The sequence below is a fragment of the Rhinolophus hipposideros genome (genome assembly GCF_964194185.1).
Source record: "Rhinolophus hipposideros genome assembly, chromosome: 2".
NCBI classification, from domain to species: domain Eukaryota; kingdom Metazoa; phylum Chordata; class Mammalia; order Chiroptera; family Rhinolophidae; genus Rhinolophus; species Rhinolophus hipposideros.
The window spans coordinates 80,599,101-80,622,976 of record NC_138048.1 but is presented as its reverse complement, the minus strand read 5'-3'; the positions used below and the strand labels follow the sequence as shown (position 1 = coordinate 80,622,976).

General features: G+C 38.4%; 2 protein-coding genes across 2 annotated transcripts in view; one reads left to right on the top strand and one right to left on the bottom strand.

The window, feature by feature from the left end:
- The window catches only part of KPNA4 (karyopherin subunit alpha 4), a 57,142-nt gene extending 46,223 nt beyond the window's left edge, over positions 1–10,919 (bottom strand). The window contains exon 1 of the mRNA XM_081028546.1: positions 10,540–10,919. Within this exon, the coding sequence (XP_080884672.1) occupies positions 10,540–10,608 (69 nt within the window). The 5' untranslated portion in view covers positions 10,609–10,919. The remainder of the gene's footprint in view (positions 1–10,539) is intronic.
- Positions 10,920–11,077: 158 nt separating this feature from the next.
- ARL14 (ARF like GTPase 14) overlaps positions 11,078–23,876 on the top strand; it is a 76,693-nt gene continuing 63,894 nt past the window's right edge. Inside the window, exon 1 of the transcript XR_013991914.1 lies at positions 11,078–11,566. The gene's annotated coding sequence lies outside the window, so the exon portion shown is untranslated. The remainder of the gene's footprint in view (positions 11,567–23,876) is intronic.

The following is a 23,876-nucleotide window of genomic DNA, read 5'->3' as shown; positions in this document are numbered from 1 at the left end:
GATTAATAGACAGGAACCAGATTTGGCAAGGCCCTGAAGATCTCAGTAAGGAGTTTGAAAGCTAAATATGGCAGGAAGCTACTGAAGCAGAGAACGGTGATTTAATTTACTTCTTTTTTAAAAAAAGAATCATGCTGGTTATTTTATGAATTAGAAAAGAGCAATATAAGCAATCAGGCAACCACTGTGCAGATGAGAAAATAATGAGGTAATAATGATTTCCCCCAGTTAACAGTGAGTAAAAAGTAACAGAAAAGAATGGATAGTAACTAAATAATGTAATACTTACAACTTTGTCAAAGAGAAACTTCTCTTTCTAGGGATGCTGCTGCAGAGTTAGGCAAAGGATGTTCCTTATCATGTGACCCCCCATAAACCACAGGTGACTGGTGGTGAGGGTGAAGGGGAAACCCAATCCAGAAAAAGGTCCACAGTAAAAACAATCCATCACATTCCAGTTTGGGCTGACTGTATTAGCTCAATCAAATTCTCTCAGTAATTTAACACAAAGACTAAGACAATATTTAGAAAAATAAAACAGTAGCTAGTAACTGACAGAACAGTACAGTGAAGATCCATGAATTCCAACCATGAGGACACACTCCTACCTGAAGTTATCTTGTATAATGTGAGAAGTGGTTCCTTCATTTTCTTAACACCCCACCCTCATCTGATCTAGTCTGAGTAAGGGTGTTCCTTGCATTCTTAAAAGCTTCATCAAAGCAAGTACCCACTATGGTGGGATTTTAATTTTACAGAAATTGAAGCCAATATAATTATTAAGCTTTCCTAATGGCATATAGCTAATCAGATGCAATTCTAGGTCTTCAAAAAACCAAGTTTTTCCACAAATCTCAAGGGAAGAGTTATGGACACCAAACATTTAGGATGTCCTTTTCCTTCAAATTTGAGGTGTATTATTTACTGCAAATTTGAGTTTAGGAAAGAAAGGGACCCACCCCACTAGCTCACAGCGGTTGAATATCTCCACAGGGTTAGTTCAGAGAAGGGATCTGAGAAACTGACCTGTCAGCATGTAAACCGCATGAGAATAGGAATTTAGTCCTATGTTATTCATTGCTTACAACAGAATCTCGGATACAGACGCTGAACAAATGAATTCAATACAGGGAAGGGTAGACAGAGAAGTCAATAAAAAAGAGCTGCCAGGACGCTTTGGTAGTGGAAAGTTGTCACAGTCTCTACTTATTTCGCTTAATTATGCTTTGCAGGTTTTTTTTTTTAAACATACTGCTTTATTGAGATATAATTCACACCATACAATTCACCCATTTAAAATGTACAGTTCTGTAGTTGTTAAGTACATTCAAAAAGTGCGTCAATCACCACTATCTAATTCCAGATGACTTTCTTCATCACAAAAAGCCCCACACTCATTAACAGTCATTCTCCATTTCCCCCCTTGTCCCAGGCCTGACAACCACTCATGTACTTTCCATCTCTGGATTTGCCTATCCTGGACATTACATATAAATGGAATTATAGAATATGTGATCTTTTGTAAGTGGCTTCTTTAGGGTAGCATAATGTTTTCAAGATTCATCCATGTTGTAGCATGTGGCAGTACTTCATTCTTTTTTATGGCAGAAAAATATTCCATTATGTAGATGTACTACAATTTGTATATCCATTCATCAGTTGCTGGACATTTGGGTTGTTTCCATGTTTTGGCTATTATGGATAAGGCTACTATGAACATTCATGTGCAAGTTTTTGTGCAGAAAATTTCAATTCTCTTTTCAATTCTGTATGTAGGAGTTGAACTGCTGGGTCACATGTTCACTGTTAAACTTTTTGTGTTTATGTCAAAGTGTATTCCAAAGTGGCTGCACCATTTGACATTCCCATAGGTCATTATGAGGATTCTACTCTCTCCATATCCTCACCAACACTTTTACTGCGTCTCTTTTGGTTTACAGATATGCTGGCAGGTATGAAGTGGTACCTCATGGTTTTGAGCTACATTGAGCTACCTAATGATTAATGATGTTGATCATACTTTTATTTGTTTATTAGTCCTAAGTAAGCTTTTTCATCACTTAAAGGCAATACTGTTTTAAAGCTGGGGAAAAGGGAAAAATTATGACATTAAGAGGAAAAATATGAATACTGTGAAATAAAATGTTTGAGAAAAAAGCTGATCAATAATGAACTCAATTCTACAGATATATCTGTAATACAATGAACACCTCCATATAATATTAAAAGGCAAAATAAGGAACCATTCTACATCTGTACTGGATGGTGGTGCTTTATAATTTTGCCTTCAAAAGGCTTTTTCTTTCTTTCTTCTTACTCTAAGAGACTCCACATTCTTTTGGCAAACTTGGTTTAAGTGGAGGTACCAACACCCTTCTCAATCTACAACACGTGTGTGCACACACAGACAACCAGACACACAGCACATAATCTCGTGCTAGCCGATCACAGAACCATATTCCTCTGCCCACAGTGATTAATTCAGGTATAAATACGCATGCGATCAAATCTTGATCAATCAGACTCCTCCCTAGGCTTTCAGTAGTCCTCTCATAATTAATGCCTGCTGTGGTCCTGGACTGAGCAGGTTATAAGAGCCAGATTCCCCCATTATACTTAAACTAATTCAAGCTGGCAGTTCTGTTCTCTAAAACGTAACCATATATGTGTATATATATATATATATATATTTATTTATACACATACCTATATATATATACTTACATACACACATATATAATCAGCTTAAAACTATCAGACCTAACTTTCCATATCAACATTCGGGAAAGAGAGTTTATGGTATCCTTAAAGCCACTATTCTAAAGAAAGACAGAAAACACTGGGTTTCATACTTACTAAAGAACCAAGAATGATATAACAATTATTTGAAAATCTTAAATACAAATCTTTGCTTGTGTTTCTGGGCTGGCAACAGCTAGGGAAAGTGGCTAATGAGGTGAAGGGTAAGTAGGCAGGATGAGTGGTAAACATGATCGGATCATTTAATGCAACCAATTAGAGACTACTTGTAGGGCTTTCAGGATACAACTCCCATAACTAAACAAATTTATGTAACACCTACTTTAAGGAACCACAAACATGCTATAAAAACTAAAACAATATTAAGAGTAGATACTGGGCAACTAAAGTTTACACTGAAGAACAGGAAACTGAGATAGATATATTTTAATATTAGAAAGCATATCATATTCTATCACCAAATTATGAAACACCACATTATCTTAAGACTTTCATTCATAAAAACTTAATGAAATTCCAGGCTTGCCAAAATGCAACCATTATTGAAAATGCAATTTTTCAGTTGAATGTAAATTTAGAGTAAAAGTGACAGCTTATCAAATTTTGTTCTAATAGTAAATAAACAGTAATAGAAAAAAGTTTAGCATTTTAAATAATCAAGCTAATCTTGTATTGCCAGCAAATGTCTATGACCTTAAGTCACTTTCATTATGGGTACTCAGAATAGTGTGAATTAGAGCTATTTTCTGGTTAAATCTACAATCTTGTGGCAAAACAGTTATAAAATCTACATAAAATATTTACTAACCTACTTAAAACACAGGATTAGAAAAATGAAGTCAGAAACTAGTAATTTTCAAACAATCTGGTTGAAGCACACAGGAGAAAGTAGGCTATCACGTGAGTGCTAATGAAGGGAAAAGGTAGCCTTCCCCAAATCATGGGATGTGATTTAATTATGTTGCACATTGGTACAAAAGGAATTGCCAAAAAACGTTATTCTGACAGGGAACACAGGGGGTTACCTGGATGTAATGTATGATAAAGCAAGTTGGTAGAAATAAGAGTCTCCTTTCATTCTGTATGTGCTATATGCCAGGAACTGTTAAGCATTTAAATGGTTCAGAGATTAGGTTAACTTCCACAACTATTAGATGGACAAACCAGGGTTCAAATTCAAAATGTGAGTCCGTAGTACTGTGGTAGTATAAAGCCTTTTAAGAGCCTTTATTAATTAAAAGTGACAGTCACTTTTAACAGAAGCAACAATACTAAACAAAGACAGTGGCTCTCAAAGTGTGGTCAGTGTGCCCCATGGGGACACTGAGACCCTTTCAGAGGGTCGACAAGGTCAAAACTATTTCCATAATATTACTACTACTACTTCCTTATGGTGGTAACATTTTCATTACAATACAATGCAGTGGGCAAAACTGGTGCTTTAGCATGAATCAAGGCACTGTCACTAAGCTGCATTAGGAGATACTGTGTTTCAATTAAAAAAAAGAAAAAAGCAAGCTCACTTAAAGAAGGTCCTTGATGAAAAACCGGCCTTTTCTTCCTAAAATTTTGTCATAAAATAGGAATTACACATAAACCACTTTTGCAGCACACCCACTTCTGCAGTAGGATTACTGTCTCAAGGAAAAAGTATATTTGTGTGTTTGTGTGAGTTGTGAACTGCACTAGCCACTTTTTTCATGGAACATCACTTTTACTTGAAAGAATGACTGAGAGACAAATCATGGTATTCGGAAAAGTGTCTGGCAGATGTTTTCACAAAAATGAGCAAAGTGAGTTTATGGCTTCAAGAAAAAAAACACAGTATTTCCCGCTAATGATAAAATTTGAGCTTTCAAGTGAAAATAAGAATTTCAGAAAACTTGTACCCACCATTGTGAGCTTGAAAGTTTCCCAATATTTAAGATTTCTCTCATGAACTATGTGGCGACACTAATTGTGAATTTTCACTGTATGTTAAAATGTGTCAGCATTTGGAAGATCTACATAACTCAGTAAGCTAATATTTTCCAAATGACCAATATATGATGTTACAAAATCAGGCATGGGTAAAAGATACATTTTAAGTTGGGTACACACAGACCAATGAATTTCAATGTAACAGAGTATTTCAAAGTCCACTGATGCAGCTTCAGATCCCACATTGCCACTAATCTTTAAGAAACGACTATCTGTGGAGTTATAGTATCAAAGAATAATTTCTATAATTATCTGAAAAGGCTATTAAAACATTCCTCCCCTTTTCAACTGCCTACGTGTGAAGTTGGATAGTCTTCATATACTTCAACCAAAACAGCATATCAAAAAAGATTGAATTCAGAATAGATAAGAATCCAGCACTCTTCACTGGAGCCAATTAAAAAGACCTGAAAAACAAAGGTAAACATGGCCATTCTTCTCCCCAAATATTTTTGGTTTTGGAAAATAAGTCATTTTTCATTAGAAATTTATGTGTATATAAAATAGCTTTATTGTTATTTTAATGAGTTAATATTTTAAAAAGTCTTAGTTTTAAATTTCTAAAATGGTAAATATTGGTAGAAACCCACAAACCACCCTCTTTGAGGGTCCTTAATTTTTAACAGCATCAACAGGCCTTGAGTCCCAAAGCTTTGAAAACTTCTGAAATAAGGCCAATATAAGCAAGTATATAGTGTTGTCCTTATTTTGTAGGTGCAATATAAATATTCTCATATTAACTGTAGAAAAAGGGAGTCTTCCCCAGCCCTGTCTTTCAGTAAACCTAAGTGGAAAGTATAGTACATGGAGTTTAAAGCCCACAAATGATACATAATTTCTAAAAAATCTAAGGGAAAGAAAAAAAAAACGGAAACAGTGAGTACCCATTACCCTATGGACTGGGCTAGGTGCTTTTACATATAACCTTATAGTCAACTTTGAGATCTGTATTAAGGCTGAAAGAAGTTAAAGGAAAGTAATATGACACAATATATACAGTACAGACTTTACTTTGACACACCTGAGTTAAAATCATTCCCTTGAACGTTATGCTATTAAGTCCCTTAACTGTAGAGTTTTCTTCTGTAAGAAGAAAATGAGAATACAATTAAAAGCACATACAGGAGGTCCTCAAAAAGTTAGTTCCCTTCAACCCTACTTCTCCTCTGTTCCAAAATTAAACCAGTGAGTCCAAAATCATCATTTGAGATTAGATTTGACAACAAGCTCTCAATGATTATAGGCCTTCCGTAGATGAATGCTGCTCCAGTAAACATTTAAAAATATTTTAAGGACTCACACGACTATCAGGTATTAGGGATCAATGTTTAAAAACCACCTACACATTTCATCTAAAGTAGTTTCATTCTTTTAAAGCTAAATCACTCCTACAACTCTTCCCAATCTTATATATTCATTTGACTATGGAAAACAAAGACATCTTAACATCTCTAAGAAAATTACCAAAGAATCAATTCTGAATTTGGTTATCTTGTAAATCAGGAAAGCTGGCCAGAAGCACAAAAACTGTTAATTCCCAACTATATTTCTATCAGATATTTCATATGGTCACATGCTTGGACTATTATATGAAAAATTAGACAGCAGTTATTTTAAGTATAGTAAATATGTTCCAAGATTTGTGATGAGAGAGGTCAGTCTCTAAAAGTTAACAAGACTTAATAGCTTAACAATGCTTTTTAGTCTGTACAGTTTAACAAACCACCAAAGCCATTTCTAAACAACAAAAAAGCTGATCACTTTTAACAGCTGATCAATTTAACTCTTGCCAACAAAGCAACTTTTTTTTTAAAGTTAAAGCTGAGTTGATATTTTATGTTATGTGGAAAATAACAAGTTTCCATTTATGTAGTATTTTAATATTCTTTTATTTTCAGGGTAAGTTTTTTTCCCTAAAAGATGTGTTTACATAAGATCTAATTACTCCTCTAACATAACTTACATTCTGTTCAAACCTGGATACTCTCAGAACTTTTATAAAAATTATGCAGGTTTATTAGAAAGTCTACTAAAAAATTTCCCCTCTAATTTTAAAACATAAACTAGATGAGCTTCACTTGCTTTATTCTGACAAATTTTTTTATTTGAAGTTTGGTCACTTCCTTTTCCTGTGCTGCATTGCGTGTACCCTCTTTACGGTTACTATTTTCAGACGAATAATGATGATCGTCTACCACACTGCATGAAAGAAACCAAGCACTAAGTATCATCTGACACTTCCTGTAAATTATTTTAAATGGATACCGACATATGCATTCTTTGATGCTTCTGTCTTTCAAGAAGTTAGCATGACCACATTTTGGAATAGCCAGAATGATAGAATGAAAGATAGGAATTAATATCAAATTGGAGCAATGACATATCACTACATTAAAAACTTTCCCCATTAAAAAAAAAAATTCCCCATTAATTGTAAGTTCAATTTAAGTTACATATGAGCAAAGAAAAACAAACAGCCAATCGCAAATAGGAGTAAAAGAAAAAGTTACACTGAATCCTATTCAATCTCTTTCCTCCACCAAGCAAAAAAGTGGAAGGTGATAAAACACTCAAGAGAATTGCTAGGCAGCTTCCTAACATGAATCTACACAACACTCATGAAGCAGATGTAGAGTATCTCTAGTTTTAACAGAGGAAAAAGGCATAAATCTGATTCTCCCAAGGTCACCATGTTAGAGATCACATTAAACTAAATTCTAGGACTTTGTACACTTCATAATTTTGAATCAAACAATGCTAGAGCAAATGAAAAAAATGCTCACTCTATACGCTATCCTCTGTATCTGTGCTGTCTAGTAAGTAGCCACTAGTCACCTGTAGCTATTAAGTACATAAAATGTAGCTAGTCCAAACTGAAATATGCAAACCAGATTTTTAAGACATAGTATGTAAAAAATATAAAACATTACATTCATTTTTTACATTGATTACATGTTGCAATTTTGGAAATAATGAATTAGCTAAAATTCATTAGAAAGCACCAGTCCATATGTCTTTCCAAAGATCTCCAAATCAAACCGATGTCATCACAACCAAATAAAAAAGCAGTATTTTATTAGAATTTGTTGTAGTATAACATAGTAACCATATTTGGGAGTGGGAGGAGAATGGGCATAATAAGTGTCTTGAGGGACACAGATATACATGTAATTAATAACAAAATAGGCTATTCTAGTGTTCTCTAAGGATAATAAAAGATGTTTCCATCTCATTACAGGCATGTGAGACTTTGAGTAAGTCACAAGTCAGGAGAAAGTATGACTTTCCATTAGAGTCACCTGTCATTTGCTTCTGTGGAAAAGTGAAAATATTTCTATTCCTAATGTACACAAAGGATTATCAAAGTGGGCCAACAATGCTCATAAGGCTCTATGAGCTTCTCAAAAAACAAAAAACACCTGTCTAATGTGTATTTATACTTATTTTTTTTAAATCACATATCATAATATTGTTCTAATATAAAGTCAGCATTTAATCTTATTTTGACTAAAGTAAGAGATACAAAGGAAAGGGGAACCTCAATTTAAAAAATATGGATCACTTTAGAAAACAGTTTGGCAATCCCACAAATGGTTACACATAAAGTTACCACGTGACCCAGTAATTCCACTCCTAGGTATACAACCAAAGAGAAATGAAAACATAGGTACATGCAAAAATGTGTATATGAATGTTCCTAGCAGCACTGTGCATAATATCTAAAAGGCAGAAACGATGCAAATGTTTATCAACTGATGAATGGATAAACAAAATGTGGGACAGCCATACAGTGGATTATTATTCGACCATAAAAGGGAATGGAGGCCTGATCCAATCTTCTTACATGTATGAACCTTAAAAAACATGATGCTACCTAAAAGAAATCAGTCACGAAAGGTCACATATTGTATAACTCCAGTTACATGAAATGTCCACAATGGGCAAATCTAAACAAAGAGTGATTAGGAAATGGAGAGTGACTGCTAATGAGTTTGGGTTTCTTTTCAGGATGATGAAAATGTTCTAAGATTGACTGTACTGATGGCTGCACGACTGTGTGAAAATATCAAAAGCCACTTTAAGCGGGTGAATTATATGGTATGAAAATTACATCTTAATGAAGCTATTTAAAAAAAATGTAGCTAGAAATGGAGGCAGGAAAGGATTGGAAGGATTTGTCAAGCACCTAGTTGCTACTTTTCTGGATTTTGTAACTTTGTGGTATTTATACTTTAAAATTTTGTCATTTGTGATTTTTTTCTCATTTTAAATATTCATATTAGTAAAAAATTTTTGTCACATCATTACACAACTAGGTAAATTTACAGAAAATCATAAATCGTACATTTAAATGGTGATTTCTAAAGCATGTGAGTTGTCTCAATAAAGACGTTAAATTTTTTTCATTAAAAAAAGAGGGGATCACAAGGTTAATGCCTCGTATTAACCTTAAAACAGTCTGAGAGTTAACAGCCCAGTCCCAGGCACTTAATAGTCTCTCAAACTATGAAACCCACTAAGACAGCACCAACTACCTTAGAGATTAAATGGCTTTGTGGGCTGCCCCCAAAATATTACTATCTAAGTCAAGCAAATGCTCAAAGTTCAGAAACAAGTGATGGGAATTTGAGGATCTCTGTATAAAAAAAAGCACAGAAAGACAACATAAAAAATACTTGACCACTTTCTCTTAAAAGCTAAACTCTTGATTCAGATGCAAAATAGATTTAAAAAAAAAACTCTATTTACGTAGACTCTTAAAACTGAAGGGAAGAAGTCTTCCATCAAAAAATCTGTGGGGTGTGCGTGTGTTTACCCACACACCTTATGTAGCCTAAGCACCTCCGGAGAAGCTGTATATAAGGTAATGAAGGTTGTTTCCACCCGTTTAAAACAAAACGCGATGGTGCCGTTCCATAGCCCACCCCATCCCCCACTACCACCACCAGCAGGTGGAGGGAAAGGATACTGTAGACTACAGGATGACAGCTTTGTATAACCCTTTGGACTTTATATGTAAGAATGCAGCTGGTGGTCTCTCAGAAGGGGGTAAAGAGATTTGTGAACAAGCTGAAATAAGGGGCATCCTCTGCCTGGAAGAGGGCACACCGTGAGCCACATCTTCAATCAGCTATATCCACAGTAAAACACAGGCCGCAGGAAGGCACTGTTAGCATCACCAGGACGGCCTCTCACGCCGGGGGTGTTTTTTTCAACGGAGAAGTTGACTCCTGTAGTTTGGATATTGGGGGGAGGCAGGGTAAAGTGGGGGTCGGGAAGACCAGAAAAAATGCCTTTAAGTAGAGACGCCTCGGGCCTCGCTAAGGAAGTTCCGAGCCCCACTCGGTCGCCGCACGCTCGCCCCTGCCCACCTCCCACCGCACTCCTTCCCGCGGCGCCAGACGCCGGTGCCGGAGCCAGGGCCGGCCTCGCCGCCGCGGCCGGGGAAGGGGCCGCCGCGGGGCCGGGCAGCGCGCCGCACACTCGCTTCCTCCGCACTCGCCGCGCCCGGCCTCTCCGCCGCGCCGCCCAGCCCCTCGCACCGGCGCCGGACCGGCTCCGCCGAGCAGGCTAGGCCGCGCGGGCCGTACCCCGGAACCTCGCTCCCCGGCCGAGGCGGACCAGGCCCGACACAAACTTCCCGGAGCCTTAGCAGAGGCGTCACGGCCGGGCCGGCCCCCAGCGCCATTCCCCCGCGGCCCGGCGGCGGCTCCCGCCCCGACTCCCCACACTCCAGGTCCCGGCGGAGATCCGCCCGAGGTTCACGGCCCCCCAGCCCTCCAGCGCCCGCGAGTTTACCTCCAAGTCGCGGCCTTTGTTCTTGAAATTCTTGAGCCGTTGGTTGTCCAGTTTCTCGTTGTCCGCCATGGCCGGGCCGGTGATTCCTTCCCCCGCCCGGGCCCCGCGGGATCCGCCCCAACCACCACGCCGCACCGACACTCCCAGGAACCGGGCCGCCGCCTGAGCTGCTACGCTCGCCGCGCCGCCGCTTCCTGCCTCCTCTCACCTGCCTCTGCCGCGGCCTTCTCCTCTCCCCGCCCGTCCCACCCCCCGCCCTAACCCGAGCGCGACGGCAGCTCCAGCAAAGACAACCGCGGGGCCGGGCGGCGGCAACAGCGGCGGAATGTGCTGCCGGCTAAGAGGGGGAGGCAGCCTCGGTCTGAGGGCCCCGGTGCCGTGGCCACGCCCACCACCGCCATCCCAGCTCGCCGATTGGCCAACCAAGCTCGACCAATCAGAAAGGATGATGGAGAGCGGGGGCGGAAGAGCGAACGAAAAGGGAAAGCGAGCGACGCGGAGAGGAAGGGGTTAGGGACCCGGAAGGCTGGGAAGAGTTGGCCGCGGCGGAGACGGAGCGGGGCCGGCAGGGCCCACGTGCCTCCGGAGCTCCGGGGAGGAAGCGAAAGAATTAGATTGGAGGGGAGGTGGGAAGGGGAAAGAGAAGGCAGGGAACGACTTGGTTTACTCCGGTTGTAGGCGCCGCCCCGACACCTGGGGTGGTGGATGGAAGCCTAAACTAGGTTCTTTTCTTCTCTAGTGCGCCCTGTCCCCCAGGCGTTACTTGCGCGCTCCGCCGTCTTTGCTAAAGGAAGTGGGAGCTGCGCCTCGGCTCCATCCCGGGTCGGGACACCCCCTGGTGCCCACCTAGCTCTGTTTCCACGGCGGGGAGTCCCTGCCGTCCCCTGGCCGGGCTCTGGGGCCTGGACTGGCGGGGCTGACGCGTTCCGGAGGCTCGGCGGAAAGCGGGAGGGAACCATGGGTGGAAGAGGAAAAGGACGCATTAGACAAATCTGATTCAACCCTTCTGACCAAGTCCCCGCAACAGGTAGGAACTTGGGAAGCGCTGAGGATCTTGTGAAGGTATCACCTCCTAGGCGTGTCGTCCTAGAAAGTTGAAGACGCTGCTTGGCCACAAAGTCCTAAATTCTGTAAGGCGGGGGCCGTGGCACCTGACACAGCCAAGTAGTAGTATTGTAACTCTGTGAGAAAGGAAAGGAATTCCAAGGATAAACATCTTTACCAGAAATACTAGTGCCAGAGGCAGAAATAAGACCAGCTACAAAAGAACGCATTCAGATATTTCAGGAAAAGGGAGAAGGAAATTGTTTAAAAGTATATGTAATAGCACCTCAGATGTGCAGGAAAAACATGAAGTAGTCAGCAGCAACTGAGGTCTGAAAAAAAGTGTGTGTGTGTGTGTGTGTGTGTGTGTGTGTGTGTGTGTAGAAGCTTTGGATGTGTTTAAATTTGGTGAGGTTGGGGAAGAAGTCCCTGATTCAAACTCCTTTGGGAACTTTTACTCCTCCTCTCCGTCCCTCCCACTTCCTTACTGGTATATTTTTGTTTTTGTTTTTTTTTTTTGGTATTTTTTGTTTGTTTTTTTTTACTGGTATATTTTTGACTAGAACAATATGCAGAGATTAAACGTTTAACATGGGAATAATACCTTTAAAGTCCTCAATATTTTGTATACTTTGAGCTGCCTAGGCAAACAGAAGCTGTACCTGGAAATAATACATGCTGAAGGTTAACTTAAACGTAAATTCAGTGTCGCTTTTAAATTTAAATGATGAAGTTCATTATAAATCTTTATAACCCGAAGCATCATTTAATTGAAATAACATTGCACACTAGTGCACTGATTTTTTTCCAAATGTGTTTAGGATAAGAAAATTCAGTTGAAAATTTGGAATACATTTGTTTTTCCATCAACATGGATTTTTGTCATGAGCAGAATTCAAGACAACAAATTACTGGTGAATTTCCACCCTATAATGCATGTATAGATGGATATTTTGTACTTTTTGGAATAAATTCCGTGATAGCTCTCTATCATTGATAAAGATTATGAAATTATCTACCATTGTATGTCTTCATGTCTCCCAGCTACCACTGATTGTCTCTGATGATTAAACACTGGAGATTCTCTGCAGAATACTCCTAAAAGAAGGGTGTGATCACAGTTACCCACTGAGAAAGATGCAATACAAACAGGAAGTAACCACAACTTGTAATTTCAGTCTTGTTTTTATTTGTTTAATGTCTGTCTGTCTTCCTCTCTAGACAATAAGCTCTCTGAAGTCAAGGACCATGTTTCTTTCATTCTCTACATACCCAGCACCTAGTAGTACCTGGAACGTTATTGGCTCTCAGTGACTGTTTGACAAATGCAGGACCTGAATCCAAGCTACTTTGGGTGCATATTCCATAAGTTTAAAAACAAGCTAACACTTCTTGATTAAAAATGTGGATTTAGTTGTTATTGTTTCTAATTTACATTGGGTTCCTTCTAAAAATTCTTAATTTGGTATCATGTTCATTCCAGGATTAAGATTCAGGGAATAGATCAGACATAGGTTTTAGGGCAAGCCCCCCCACATGTTTAAAAGTAGTTGTGACACACTTTGCTAAAATGAACAATTTCCTTATTTATAATGCTAGGTGGTCTGTTTGTTGGCCTAAATGTTTCATTTGAAATGATCACTGTCCATCGCCATCCAGTTTATATGTTTAGTATTTGTGCGCCCAGTTGTTCCCAGATAGGAGATAAATAATTTATCAGAGGGGGAAAGCAGTTGGTAATAGCTCTAAATACAGATTGGTAACCTAATTGGCAATATATGGTAGCTCTAGCTGTAGTTAGGAGCTTTAATAAATTTAACTTGCTGAACTAAGAAAGTAGTAAAATGCAGACATCAATACCATCAATAGTCTATTTTAACATAGACTATTTAACAAATGTTTTTTGTGTTGAAATATAGTTATGAAATATAGTTATAACCAAACACTATAAAACCTATACAGGCATACCTCGGAGATATTGTGGATTTGGTTCCAGATCACTGTAATGAAGCCAATCGCAATAAAGAAAGTCGTAATCTTTTTTTCTGGTAGAGTGTCTTGCCTTCAATTTGTAAAAAATGCAACACCTATGAAGCAAAATAAAGTGAAACGCGATGAAAGTGAAAAGGAGGTATGCTTATATATGAGACCTGTTTTCAAAGAGGATATTTAATGTAGGTAACTTAATATCCTGCCTTGTTAGTACTTCAGTATAGGAAAAGTCTTAAGTATTATGGAGATAATTGCTTTCAATGTGTCATGAAATTCTCTTAGACTCACTTTCTGAATAAAGAAACTTTCTTCTGCAAGAGAGATTTGTGAGGATTTGTGAAGCTTTACACAGGGTTTTAGTTGATCAAATGTAATTTCAAAATGAATTATAATTGATAATTATTTCATTTAAGCAGTTTAGAGTATTCTCATGATACATTAAATCGAAGATTGTAGAATCTCTCTAAACTATGAATCATAGTTTCTGTTACTATTTGGGGAATTCTGTGTGATTTCTTGAGCAAAACTCTAGGTATTATTTCCTGAAACAAGCAATTTTACATGTTGCTAAATCCTAACTAAAATGTAATTTATGTTTTTTATAATTAGTTCTTTTTTTTAAGAGAAAAACATTGGACCTTTACTACTACAGTGAACCTTAACTTTCTTAGGAAATTATGGTTGATCAGGTATTGGGGGATTTCATGTATTCCTATTTATTGAGAAAACGTTTCTGACTTACGACTTGAGGAGCCTGGAAAAAACTATTTTGACTGAAGTCCCTGAATGGCAAAAGATGATGATTTGAAAGGCTAGCTGTTAATATTAATTTGATGGAGAGAAATGAGCCACTTGGTTTTTCTTTAACTTAGTTTTTTTAAGCTTACTTTTAACTAATTAATTGGAGAAAAACTTATAATTCATGTGTATACATCACTGATTATTGGTTGGTATCTATTTATATTGCTGCCAGGCAAACATGCATAGATTTCCTAAAGCTTTTTTCACTTGTTTTTATTTGGGCCTAAACTATTGGAAAATGAAAGAATATGTCCTCTTCGTTTTTAATTTTTAAAATATAAATACCACAGAAGGAGCAACTTAAGAGGCCAAGTAGTCAAGGAGAGTGATCATATGACTTAGAGCAGTGTACTCAAACAGAGAGTTCCCCAGAACTAGATGTTAATAAGTGTTCCTTGGAAAAAAAAAAGGTTTCCTTGGTCTAACAATTTGAGGAACTTGTGGGGTGGGGAAGTAGTGGGAACTTTGAGACTGTTAAGTGTAACAGAACACTATTTGGAACCTTGAAATCGGTGAGCCTGGAAAGATCACTAAGCCTCCTCAATTAAATTCTGTGTTACATAGCATCAACCAAGTATAGTGACTTACAAACGGGTAAGTATGTCAAAAGTTTGTTTACAGATTAGTTCTTTGAAATATGTGCACAAGAACTTGGTCATAACTAGTGGCTAGATGTTTCAGGTTAGACCTTATTTAATTTATAAGGTACTTAGAAGAATGTCATAGAACCTAGTTACAATATGCGGCAATATTTCCATGAGGAAAATATTTGGATTTACAACTTTAGTCAGGAGGAGCACATCCATTGTCTTTGTTACTATTTGTATTTCTATTATGTAGCAGAGAACCAGGAATTGTGTTAGGTGATGAAGTTACAAAGATTACATTGTTCCCTACACTTAGAATTCCATGGCCAGTTCATACTTTACCTACTATTATACAGATAATAATTATTTTTTTTTACAGATAATAATTATTGAGCAATTATGTGATAGGCAATCTTCTAAGCAATTGATATATATTAACTCATTGAATCCTCACAACAATTATATTGTTACTCACTTGACATGAGAAATTTGAAGAACAGAGAGGTTTAGTAATTTGCCCAAAATCACACAGGCAACAGAGCTGGTGTTTGAACTGGGCCTGACACCGGAGCCAGTACTCCTGATTACCTTGTAGGTACATAAATTTCAGTTTTCATAGTAACCTTTCAAGGTAGTTATTATTATTTCCATTTTCTATGTGAGGAACCTGAGGTTCAAAGAGGAAAAGCAACTTGCTCGAGACCTTACACAATTAACAAGTGCTGGAGCCCCAGTTTGATTCCAGATCTGACTAGCTGCCAAACCTCCACCATTTCTAGTTGACCATTGCTATGAGCTGAATGTTTGTGTCCCATCTTCCCCCCACCCCTGCCAAATTCATATGTTGTAACCTCACACCCAATATGATTCATATTTTACCTACTATTGACGGTGTTTGGAGGTGGGGCCTTTGGGAGGTAATTAGGTCATGAAGGTGGAGCCCTCATGAATGGGATCTGTACCCTTATAAAAGAGTTCCCAGAGAGCTCCCTCATCCTTTTTCCAAATGAAGTTACAGTGAGAAAATGGCAGTCTATGAGGAAGTGAGTGCTTACCAGGCACCAAATCAGCTTTGATCTTAGACTTCCCAGCCTGTAGAACTATGAGAAATAAATTTCTGTTGTTTATAAGCTACCCGGTTTATGGTATTTATTTTTAATGGTATTTTGTTATAGCAGCCTGAACAGACAAAACACTCATGTTGTCTCCCTGGCCTACACCACAGCTGGACCTCAGTGATACTGTGATTTATAGAAAGAAATAGATATTTGGGTTCCTGGCACGTAACACCTAAAGCCTTTGTGATTTCCTGAGTTATAGGGGCATCTTTCTTTTTCACCTTCTGAAATAGTTCCAGAATGAAATTGGGTGTCCTTTGTTATTCATAATAAACCCCTTTCAACTACATCTGAGTTTATGTTAATGTGATGACTTTTGGAAAGTCCCTAAGGATAGGGGGACTGGTTGCCAGGGGAAGTAACTATGTAATTAGAGGGTAAGAACTTTTAGCCCTACCCCCACTCTGGCATCTGGGGAAGGGAAAGGGATTGGAGGTTGAATCAATGGCCAATGATTTAATCAATCATGCCTTCATAATGAAGCCTCCATAAAAACCCAAAAAGGACAGGTTTGGAGAGCTTCCATTTAGTGGACACGCAGAGGTGCTGAGTGTGGTGAGCCTAAACTTCAATGCCCCCTTTCTCCATTACCTTGCCCCATGCATCCCTTCTATCTGGCTATTTCTGTGTTATTATCCTTTCATAATAAACCCGTAACCCAGTGAGTAAACTTTTTCCAAGTTCTGTGAGCTGGTTGAGCAAATTAATTGAACCCAAGGAATTGAACCTCCAATTTACAGTTGGTTAGTCAAAAGCACAGGTGACAACCTGAACTTGTGATTGATGTCTGAAGTGGGGTGAGGAGCCCTCAACCTGTGGGGTCTGACGCTCTCTCCTGTAGTATCAAAGCTGAGTTAAATTGTAGGACAGCTAACTGGTGGGTGCAGAATTGTTTGGTGGGGAAAAAACTACAGTACACATCTGGTATTTAGAAGCAAGAGAGTAGTGCTGTGAACAGACAGAAAACAGAAGTGTTTTTTCCTAAACAGGCTCTAAAGAGGTGCAGTTATGCAATGCCTGAGGCAGTAGTTCTCAACTTTAGAGTGCATTAGGTCTGCCTGCAAGACTGAACTACCCAAACTGTGGACTCCATCCCCAAAATTTCTGATTTAGTAATTCTGGGATGTCATCTGAAGATTTGAATTTCTAACTAGTGCTTACTTGATGTTGATGGTACTGGTTCCTGCAACATTAAGAACTACTAGATCTGATCTCTTAGAAGATGGTTGCAGCCTAAGGTAAGGACAGAGCTAAAATAAAGATAATTAGGCATCACAGTGATACACGGTGATATGTCATGCACAATTTCAAAGTACTGCAAATTAAAAAATGCTTATATAGCTTTTACTCGAAAAAAATGTACCAAATAATGTATGCTTCAAGGACAGAATTTGCAGGTCAATAATATCCAATTTCATTTTACTTTCTGAATAGATTTATTTTTGCAATATTTTTCTGGGTCCCTTTCTGTCTCTAGTTGTTTTCTTGAGGTTTTTTTAAGTACCATTTTTCTGATGACATTCTCCTAAAAGACTGGCTCCATTCTGTGAAGTCTGTTCTGAGTTCTGTGTTGTTAGCTTAAAGTTCATATCCTCTGCCACTGCCTTCCTTAGCTCCTTGAAAGCTCAGGCCTGTCCCAGTTCCTGAGTTAATTCCCAAAGAGGCAGAACATGTCTCCATTAACTGTTTTCCCTTTGCTCCTGAACTCCAGCCCATTTGCCAGGCATTCTGGTTTCCCTCTACCAGCCTTTCCCTCTGGGCCATGCATTCACAGATGCACTAGGAGTGGGGTCTCCTGCCCCATCGGGGCTGATCTCCTGGAACCATCTCTGACATTGACAAACAAAACAGAAATGCAGGGTTAACTTCTCTATTTTTAGTGACCCTGTTCAGAGGGGATGCCTTCACAATCAAAACAATGGAAAAAAAAAGAAAAACCTGTTAACTCCTAATTCTTTCACATTGCTATTAATGGTGCTACTCTACCTCATTTCTTGAGCTGAAAATTTTGTGTTTTTGATTCTTCATCCTTTTCTGCTGTGTTCCATGTTCAATCAATGGCATATTGTATTGAATAAATAGAATATCTTCATGGTGTCACTCTCATTTGCCTCCTTTCCTTTCTCCTCTGCTCCATAAAATGTTTCATATTCCCTGATGTCTCAGTTGGAAAAGAGCATAAATGTCACCTAGTTCCACCACGTATTTTGTGCTTGAATTCGCACTTGAAAAATTGTCATCAACTATAACGTATTCATTATTGAGGAACTCAGTATTTCTTGAATAATAGCACGTTCAGTCTTTAGACGATATCATTAGAAAGTTCTTCATGTCAAACATATGTGTACATATAATATCTTTTAAAAGAAAAAGTTGTAATATTTAAGGTAGAAGCAATTAAGTATCTATGGAGATAACAAAAGACAAATGCATTAAATAGAGCTCTTTTTTTTTTTTTTTTTTTGCATTTGTGGAAATGATAGGTGCTTCCCTTCAGTAATATTTTACACCTGGATTATGGGTCCTGTTTTGAAATGGGAGAATAGTAGAGCTAGTGAGAGTGATGAAAATTAAATCTGATGAATATGAGTGATTTTAATAATTTTAATGAAGACAGAACTGAGGTCCTAAGACAGATGACTTCCCTGGATAATCACATATAAGTAAAACTCTGATGTATTTATTAGTCGTTTGTCCCTATTACTGAGAATAGATTATATGTGACATATGGTACAACGTATACACATATAATTCTGAAAAATGAATTTTAAAAAAAATACAAGATTGAACACTTAAGGCATAGAAAGTAGTCTTGAAATACACAACGCCTCATAGGATTTATCAGCTTTCTATTTATAGTTCTGTCACTATGTTATACAAAACCCTGAAGTCTCTTGGAGAACTTCTCAAATAGTTCTAACAGATTTTCCAGATGCCTATGAAGTCAAAGGTCTATAGCTCCTGGTGTGTCATTTAGACTTAGTCACCACTGATTACCCTATGATGAACTTCAAAAGAATAACAACAAATCTTTTAATGTTTTTCTCATTTCTTCCTTACTCATTTGAATGCTGAAAATCCTATGTGCTTATCCCAACACTCGTTAGGCCCTGTTAAAAGTTGCTGTCCTCATAACTAATAAGAATCAGAGCCTGATAAGTGTTAAGACTATCTTATTTAGAGCCCATTAGATATTAGAATGTCTTGTTCTCTTGCCTTTTGGCTACAACCCTAAGATCTGCCTAATCAAACCTTGATGTTCTACATGGCAGAACATAAGCTACCATGCAGATCCCAAATTAGACTTCCCAGGTTTTTAGTTCTACTTATAAATAGAAACAACCGAGGAAACATTTAACTTGTAGACAGACAGATCAAGTCAAGTAATGACTGGTAATATTCGGATATTCAAGGATATCATAGAACCATTTAAGAGCAGTAGAAAAATATTTATTGATGCTTAGGTGGTCTAGAACAGCTATTCAAGTTCTAGAGAGAGGAAATTTCTGTTTATAATTTTTATCCTTATTTTCTTCTTATATACTTCTACGTGCCACATAAAAGGAGGGGAAAAATTACCTATGATTTATCCGTCCTGATGGTCATTATCATGAAACATCTTTAAAAGCAGTTAAAATTTGCCCCAGAAATCTCTGTTGAGAGCGGCACATGTCTGCGTCCTCACTGAGTCTGGCAGTCCTCTTGGAGGCACTCTTGTGGCATGCGAAGTGATCCAGAGGTTACACTGGCACATCTCTAATCAGCATTCTTAATGTGCTCGATCCTTTTAGGAATACTTTAAACACACTTTGGGTTGCAATTATCACAAAGTATTTCACTTATACTACCCAAAATAACAGACTTCGTGTGTGGGGGTGGGGGATAGACAACATGTATATTTCCATCCACCTATCCATACCCTCCCACTTAGTGTAGTGTGTATCCTAGCATTTACTTGGTTGTGTAACATACAGGATAGTGTAGCACGCATCTCAGTGTATAGGGTAGTACGTAGACACGCCCAGCTTCATGGACATGCAACCTATGTGGTTGCACAGGGCCCTGCACTTAGAAGGGACCCACACTTGATTTCACACTCTGCTGTCATCTTCAAATTCTTAATTTTGTAAGAGGGGCTTCATATTTTCATTTTGTACTAGGCCTTGCAAATTATGTAGTCTGCCATGGGTAATGCAATGTATGGACAATTAAGTTCACGAACGCATCCTAGAAAAAGTGCTACATGCCTCATTTCTGAATATCACTATGGTCACCTTTGAAGTACTCCCCTTGGGAAGCTATGCACTGACACCAGCGCCTAGTCCACCCTTCAAAGCAATTTTGGAACTCCTTTTCTGGAATAGCCATCAGAGCTGTCGTCGTTGATGTCCTGAATGTCATCAAAATGTCTTCCTTTCAACATTTCCTTTTACTTTGGGTAAAGAAAGAAGTCATTGGGGGCCAGATCAGGTGAGTAGGGAGGGTGTTCCAATACAGTTATTTGTTTACTGGCTAAAAACTCCCTCACAGACAGTGCCGTGTGAGCTGGTGCATTGTCGTGATGCAAGAGCCATGAATTGTTGGTGAAAAGTTCAGGTCGTCTAACTTTTTCACACAGCTTTTAGCACTTCCAAATAGTAAACCTAGTTAACTGTTTGTCCATTTGGTACAAATTCATAATGAATAATCTCTCTGATATCAGAAACAGCAACATCGTTGTTACAAGTTCATGTAAACTTAATTGTCACCACCTACAGACAACTTTTCTTTTTTGGCATATGTTCCTTCAATATTTGAGAAAATCGCCTGTGGGGCAGCTGGGTGGCTCAGTTGGTTAGAGAGCAGGCCCTGAACAACAGGGTTGCTGGTTCAATTCCCACACAAGCCAGTGAGCTGCGCCCTCCACAACTAGATTGAAGACAATGAGCTGCCGCTGAGCCACTGGAGAGGCGGCTGGATGGCTCGGTTGGTTAGAGCGTGAGCTCTCAACAACAAGGTTGCTGGTTCAATTCCCACGCAGGATGGTGGGCTGTGCCCCCTGCAACTAAAGATTGAAAACGGCAACTGGACTTGGAGCTGAGCTGCGCCCTCCACAACTAGATTGAAGGACAACGACTTGGAGCTGATGGGCCCTGGAGAAACACACTGTTCCCCAATATTCCCCAATGAAATTAAAAAAAAAATCGCCTGTGTCATATTTCTATTTTAAATGTAAATAAGTAATGTAAATATACTCGTACATAGGATCATACTATACATAGTAGTCTGACATACTAGATTTTTCATTCACTATATTAGGGATACTGCTCTCTGTCATTTATCTCATGCTTATTTTAAAAAATAAATTTTATTGGGGAACAGTGTGTTTCTCCAGGGCTGATCTGCTCCAAGTCATTGTCCTTCAATCTAGTTGTGGAGGGCGCAGCTCAGCTCCAAGTCCAGTAGCTGTTTTCAATCATTAGTTGCAGGGGAAGCAGCCCATCATCGCATGCGGGAATTGAACCGCCAACCTTATTGTTGAGAGCTCGTGCTCTAACCAATGGAGCCATCCGGCTGCCCCTATCTCATACTTTTTGATGGCTGACGAATATTCTCTTGTATGGATAAACCAATAGTTATATATTCTACTGGTGGACGTATAATATCTCCCGTTCTTTGCTGTGACAGAGTAAATGTCCTTGAATAAACATCTTTGTTCACTTGCCCCAATATTTCCTTAGGTTAAATTTCTAGAAGTAGAATTGCTGAGTCAAAGGGTATGAACATTTAAAACATGATACATCCTATTTGACTTGCTTCTCAAAAAGATTAGACTAGATTATACTAACCTAAATCCCACCAACAGATGACAAGCACCATGCTTGCCCCACATGCTAACTGAGCATAATAATTCAATTCATCTTTGCCGATCTGTGCCTGCTATTTCTAATGGCCTTAGCCTGAGTTATTCGCTCACTAGGATAGCATTGATTCTGCTAATATGGGACGGCAGCTTGAATCAAACATCAGTGTACCCGTCAGAGTGAGTATCTTCTAGGGAGCAGTTGTGTACTGGCCTCCCTAGCCGAATATTTGAGGCATTCTAAGCCCTCGACTTTTCTTTTAAAATATGGTTTTTGCTTTCCATGTGTAGCGTTCAGCAATGCTGTTAAGTGCTCAGAGACCCTCGGGGACATTAATCTTGCTATCTTTCTGTTCTTAATCCCCAACTTTTAAGAAACATTTTTATTGTGAAACAATTTCAGGCTTTTACTAAGAGAATAGTACAAAAATTCCTTCACTCACAGTCCCAAATGTTACCATTTTACCACATTTGCTTTCACATCCTCTCTTTCTCTGGACTCTTTCTTTGAAAGTAAGTTGCAGGCATGATGCCTCTTTACCCTAGATGTTTTAAGTTCATTCCCTTATATAATAATTAAATTATTAAAATATAATTTTAATTTCACAGTATAATTATTAAATCAGGAAAATCAATACAAAATTGTTATTTATAAACGTTATTTAAATTTCATCAATATTCCCAACCACTTCCTTTATGGAAAAAGAAGAAAAAATTTTCTGGTCCAGGATTCAAACCAAGATCACACATTACAGTTAGTTGTAATGAGTTCCCCCGACATATACTTTTTTTTTTCTTTTTTGGTCATATTTTTCTAGATAAATCATAGATTGATGCAGAAAAAAACCTGAATTCCAAAAATCTGGTTGGTTAGCTTTTTTGGGTATTCATATGTTTTAAAGAAAAGTTACTTAAAAAGGAAAAAAATATGATCCAACAGGTTAAAGATGTGGCATACTCTTAGATAATAGAAATTTACAGCAGTAAATCATAAGCTATAAAAAAATGCAAAATTCAAAAACCTTTAAAAATGCTCTGGACTTAAAAGTTTTTCCAGGGTTTTTCTAAAAAGATTTTTTGCCACCTTTGCTAATGGTACCAGGTGTTGAGAAGTCCTATTTGATTATATGAAAATAAAGTTACCTCTAAGTTCTTAGAGAGCCCAGGGAGGGAAAAAAATGAAACAGATGTGATGAGAAATGACTCAGCACCAGAGACAAGGGCATTTGTGTTCTTAGGATAACAATGAACAGCTTTCCTTTCTCTTGAATCTTCTGTTAATACCCAAAATAGTGTGAGGTATGTTGATTGGGTAAATTAAAGCTTTAACTACAGTTAACACTTAAATAGACTTCCTGAGACACTGAAGGTTTGGGGTAGTGTGATAAGTTGACCTGAGAGCTTCTACAATTTAAAGATGAGTTCATAAACAAAGTGCAGATGGATATTTTACTTATTAAACAAACATTCAAAAAGTGATCACTGAGGGTCAAACAATGTTTTAACCACCTTGAATGAAAACTCATTATCCTATTACATTTTGTAATTTTATAAATGGGCAAATGAGGCACAGAGAGGCAGAGCAATTTGTCCAAGGTGACACAGCTTAGGTGGCTAGGAAACTGAGGATCTCAAGGGAAGGCCTACTGGGGCCAGAGTGGTTTAATCCCATGAACTCTCAAAACTAACTTTGAGGAGAAATGGTTGGGAGCACAAGCAAAATTCCGCAGGACAGAGTCAGTGAAGAAGAAAAGAGAAGATCCAGGAGAGGGTAACAGTCAGAAAACCTCTGAAAGCAAGCTGCCATATTTTCAACAAAGTTATAAAAGCTACCTGAACAAAGCTTCCTTCTTAAAGTCCAGGAAAACTAAATTCATATAAAAGTGAGCAACAGAACAATATCAAGGTCAGATTCCGTGCAAATTATTATAGAGAAAAATAGGAAGTAAAATA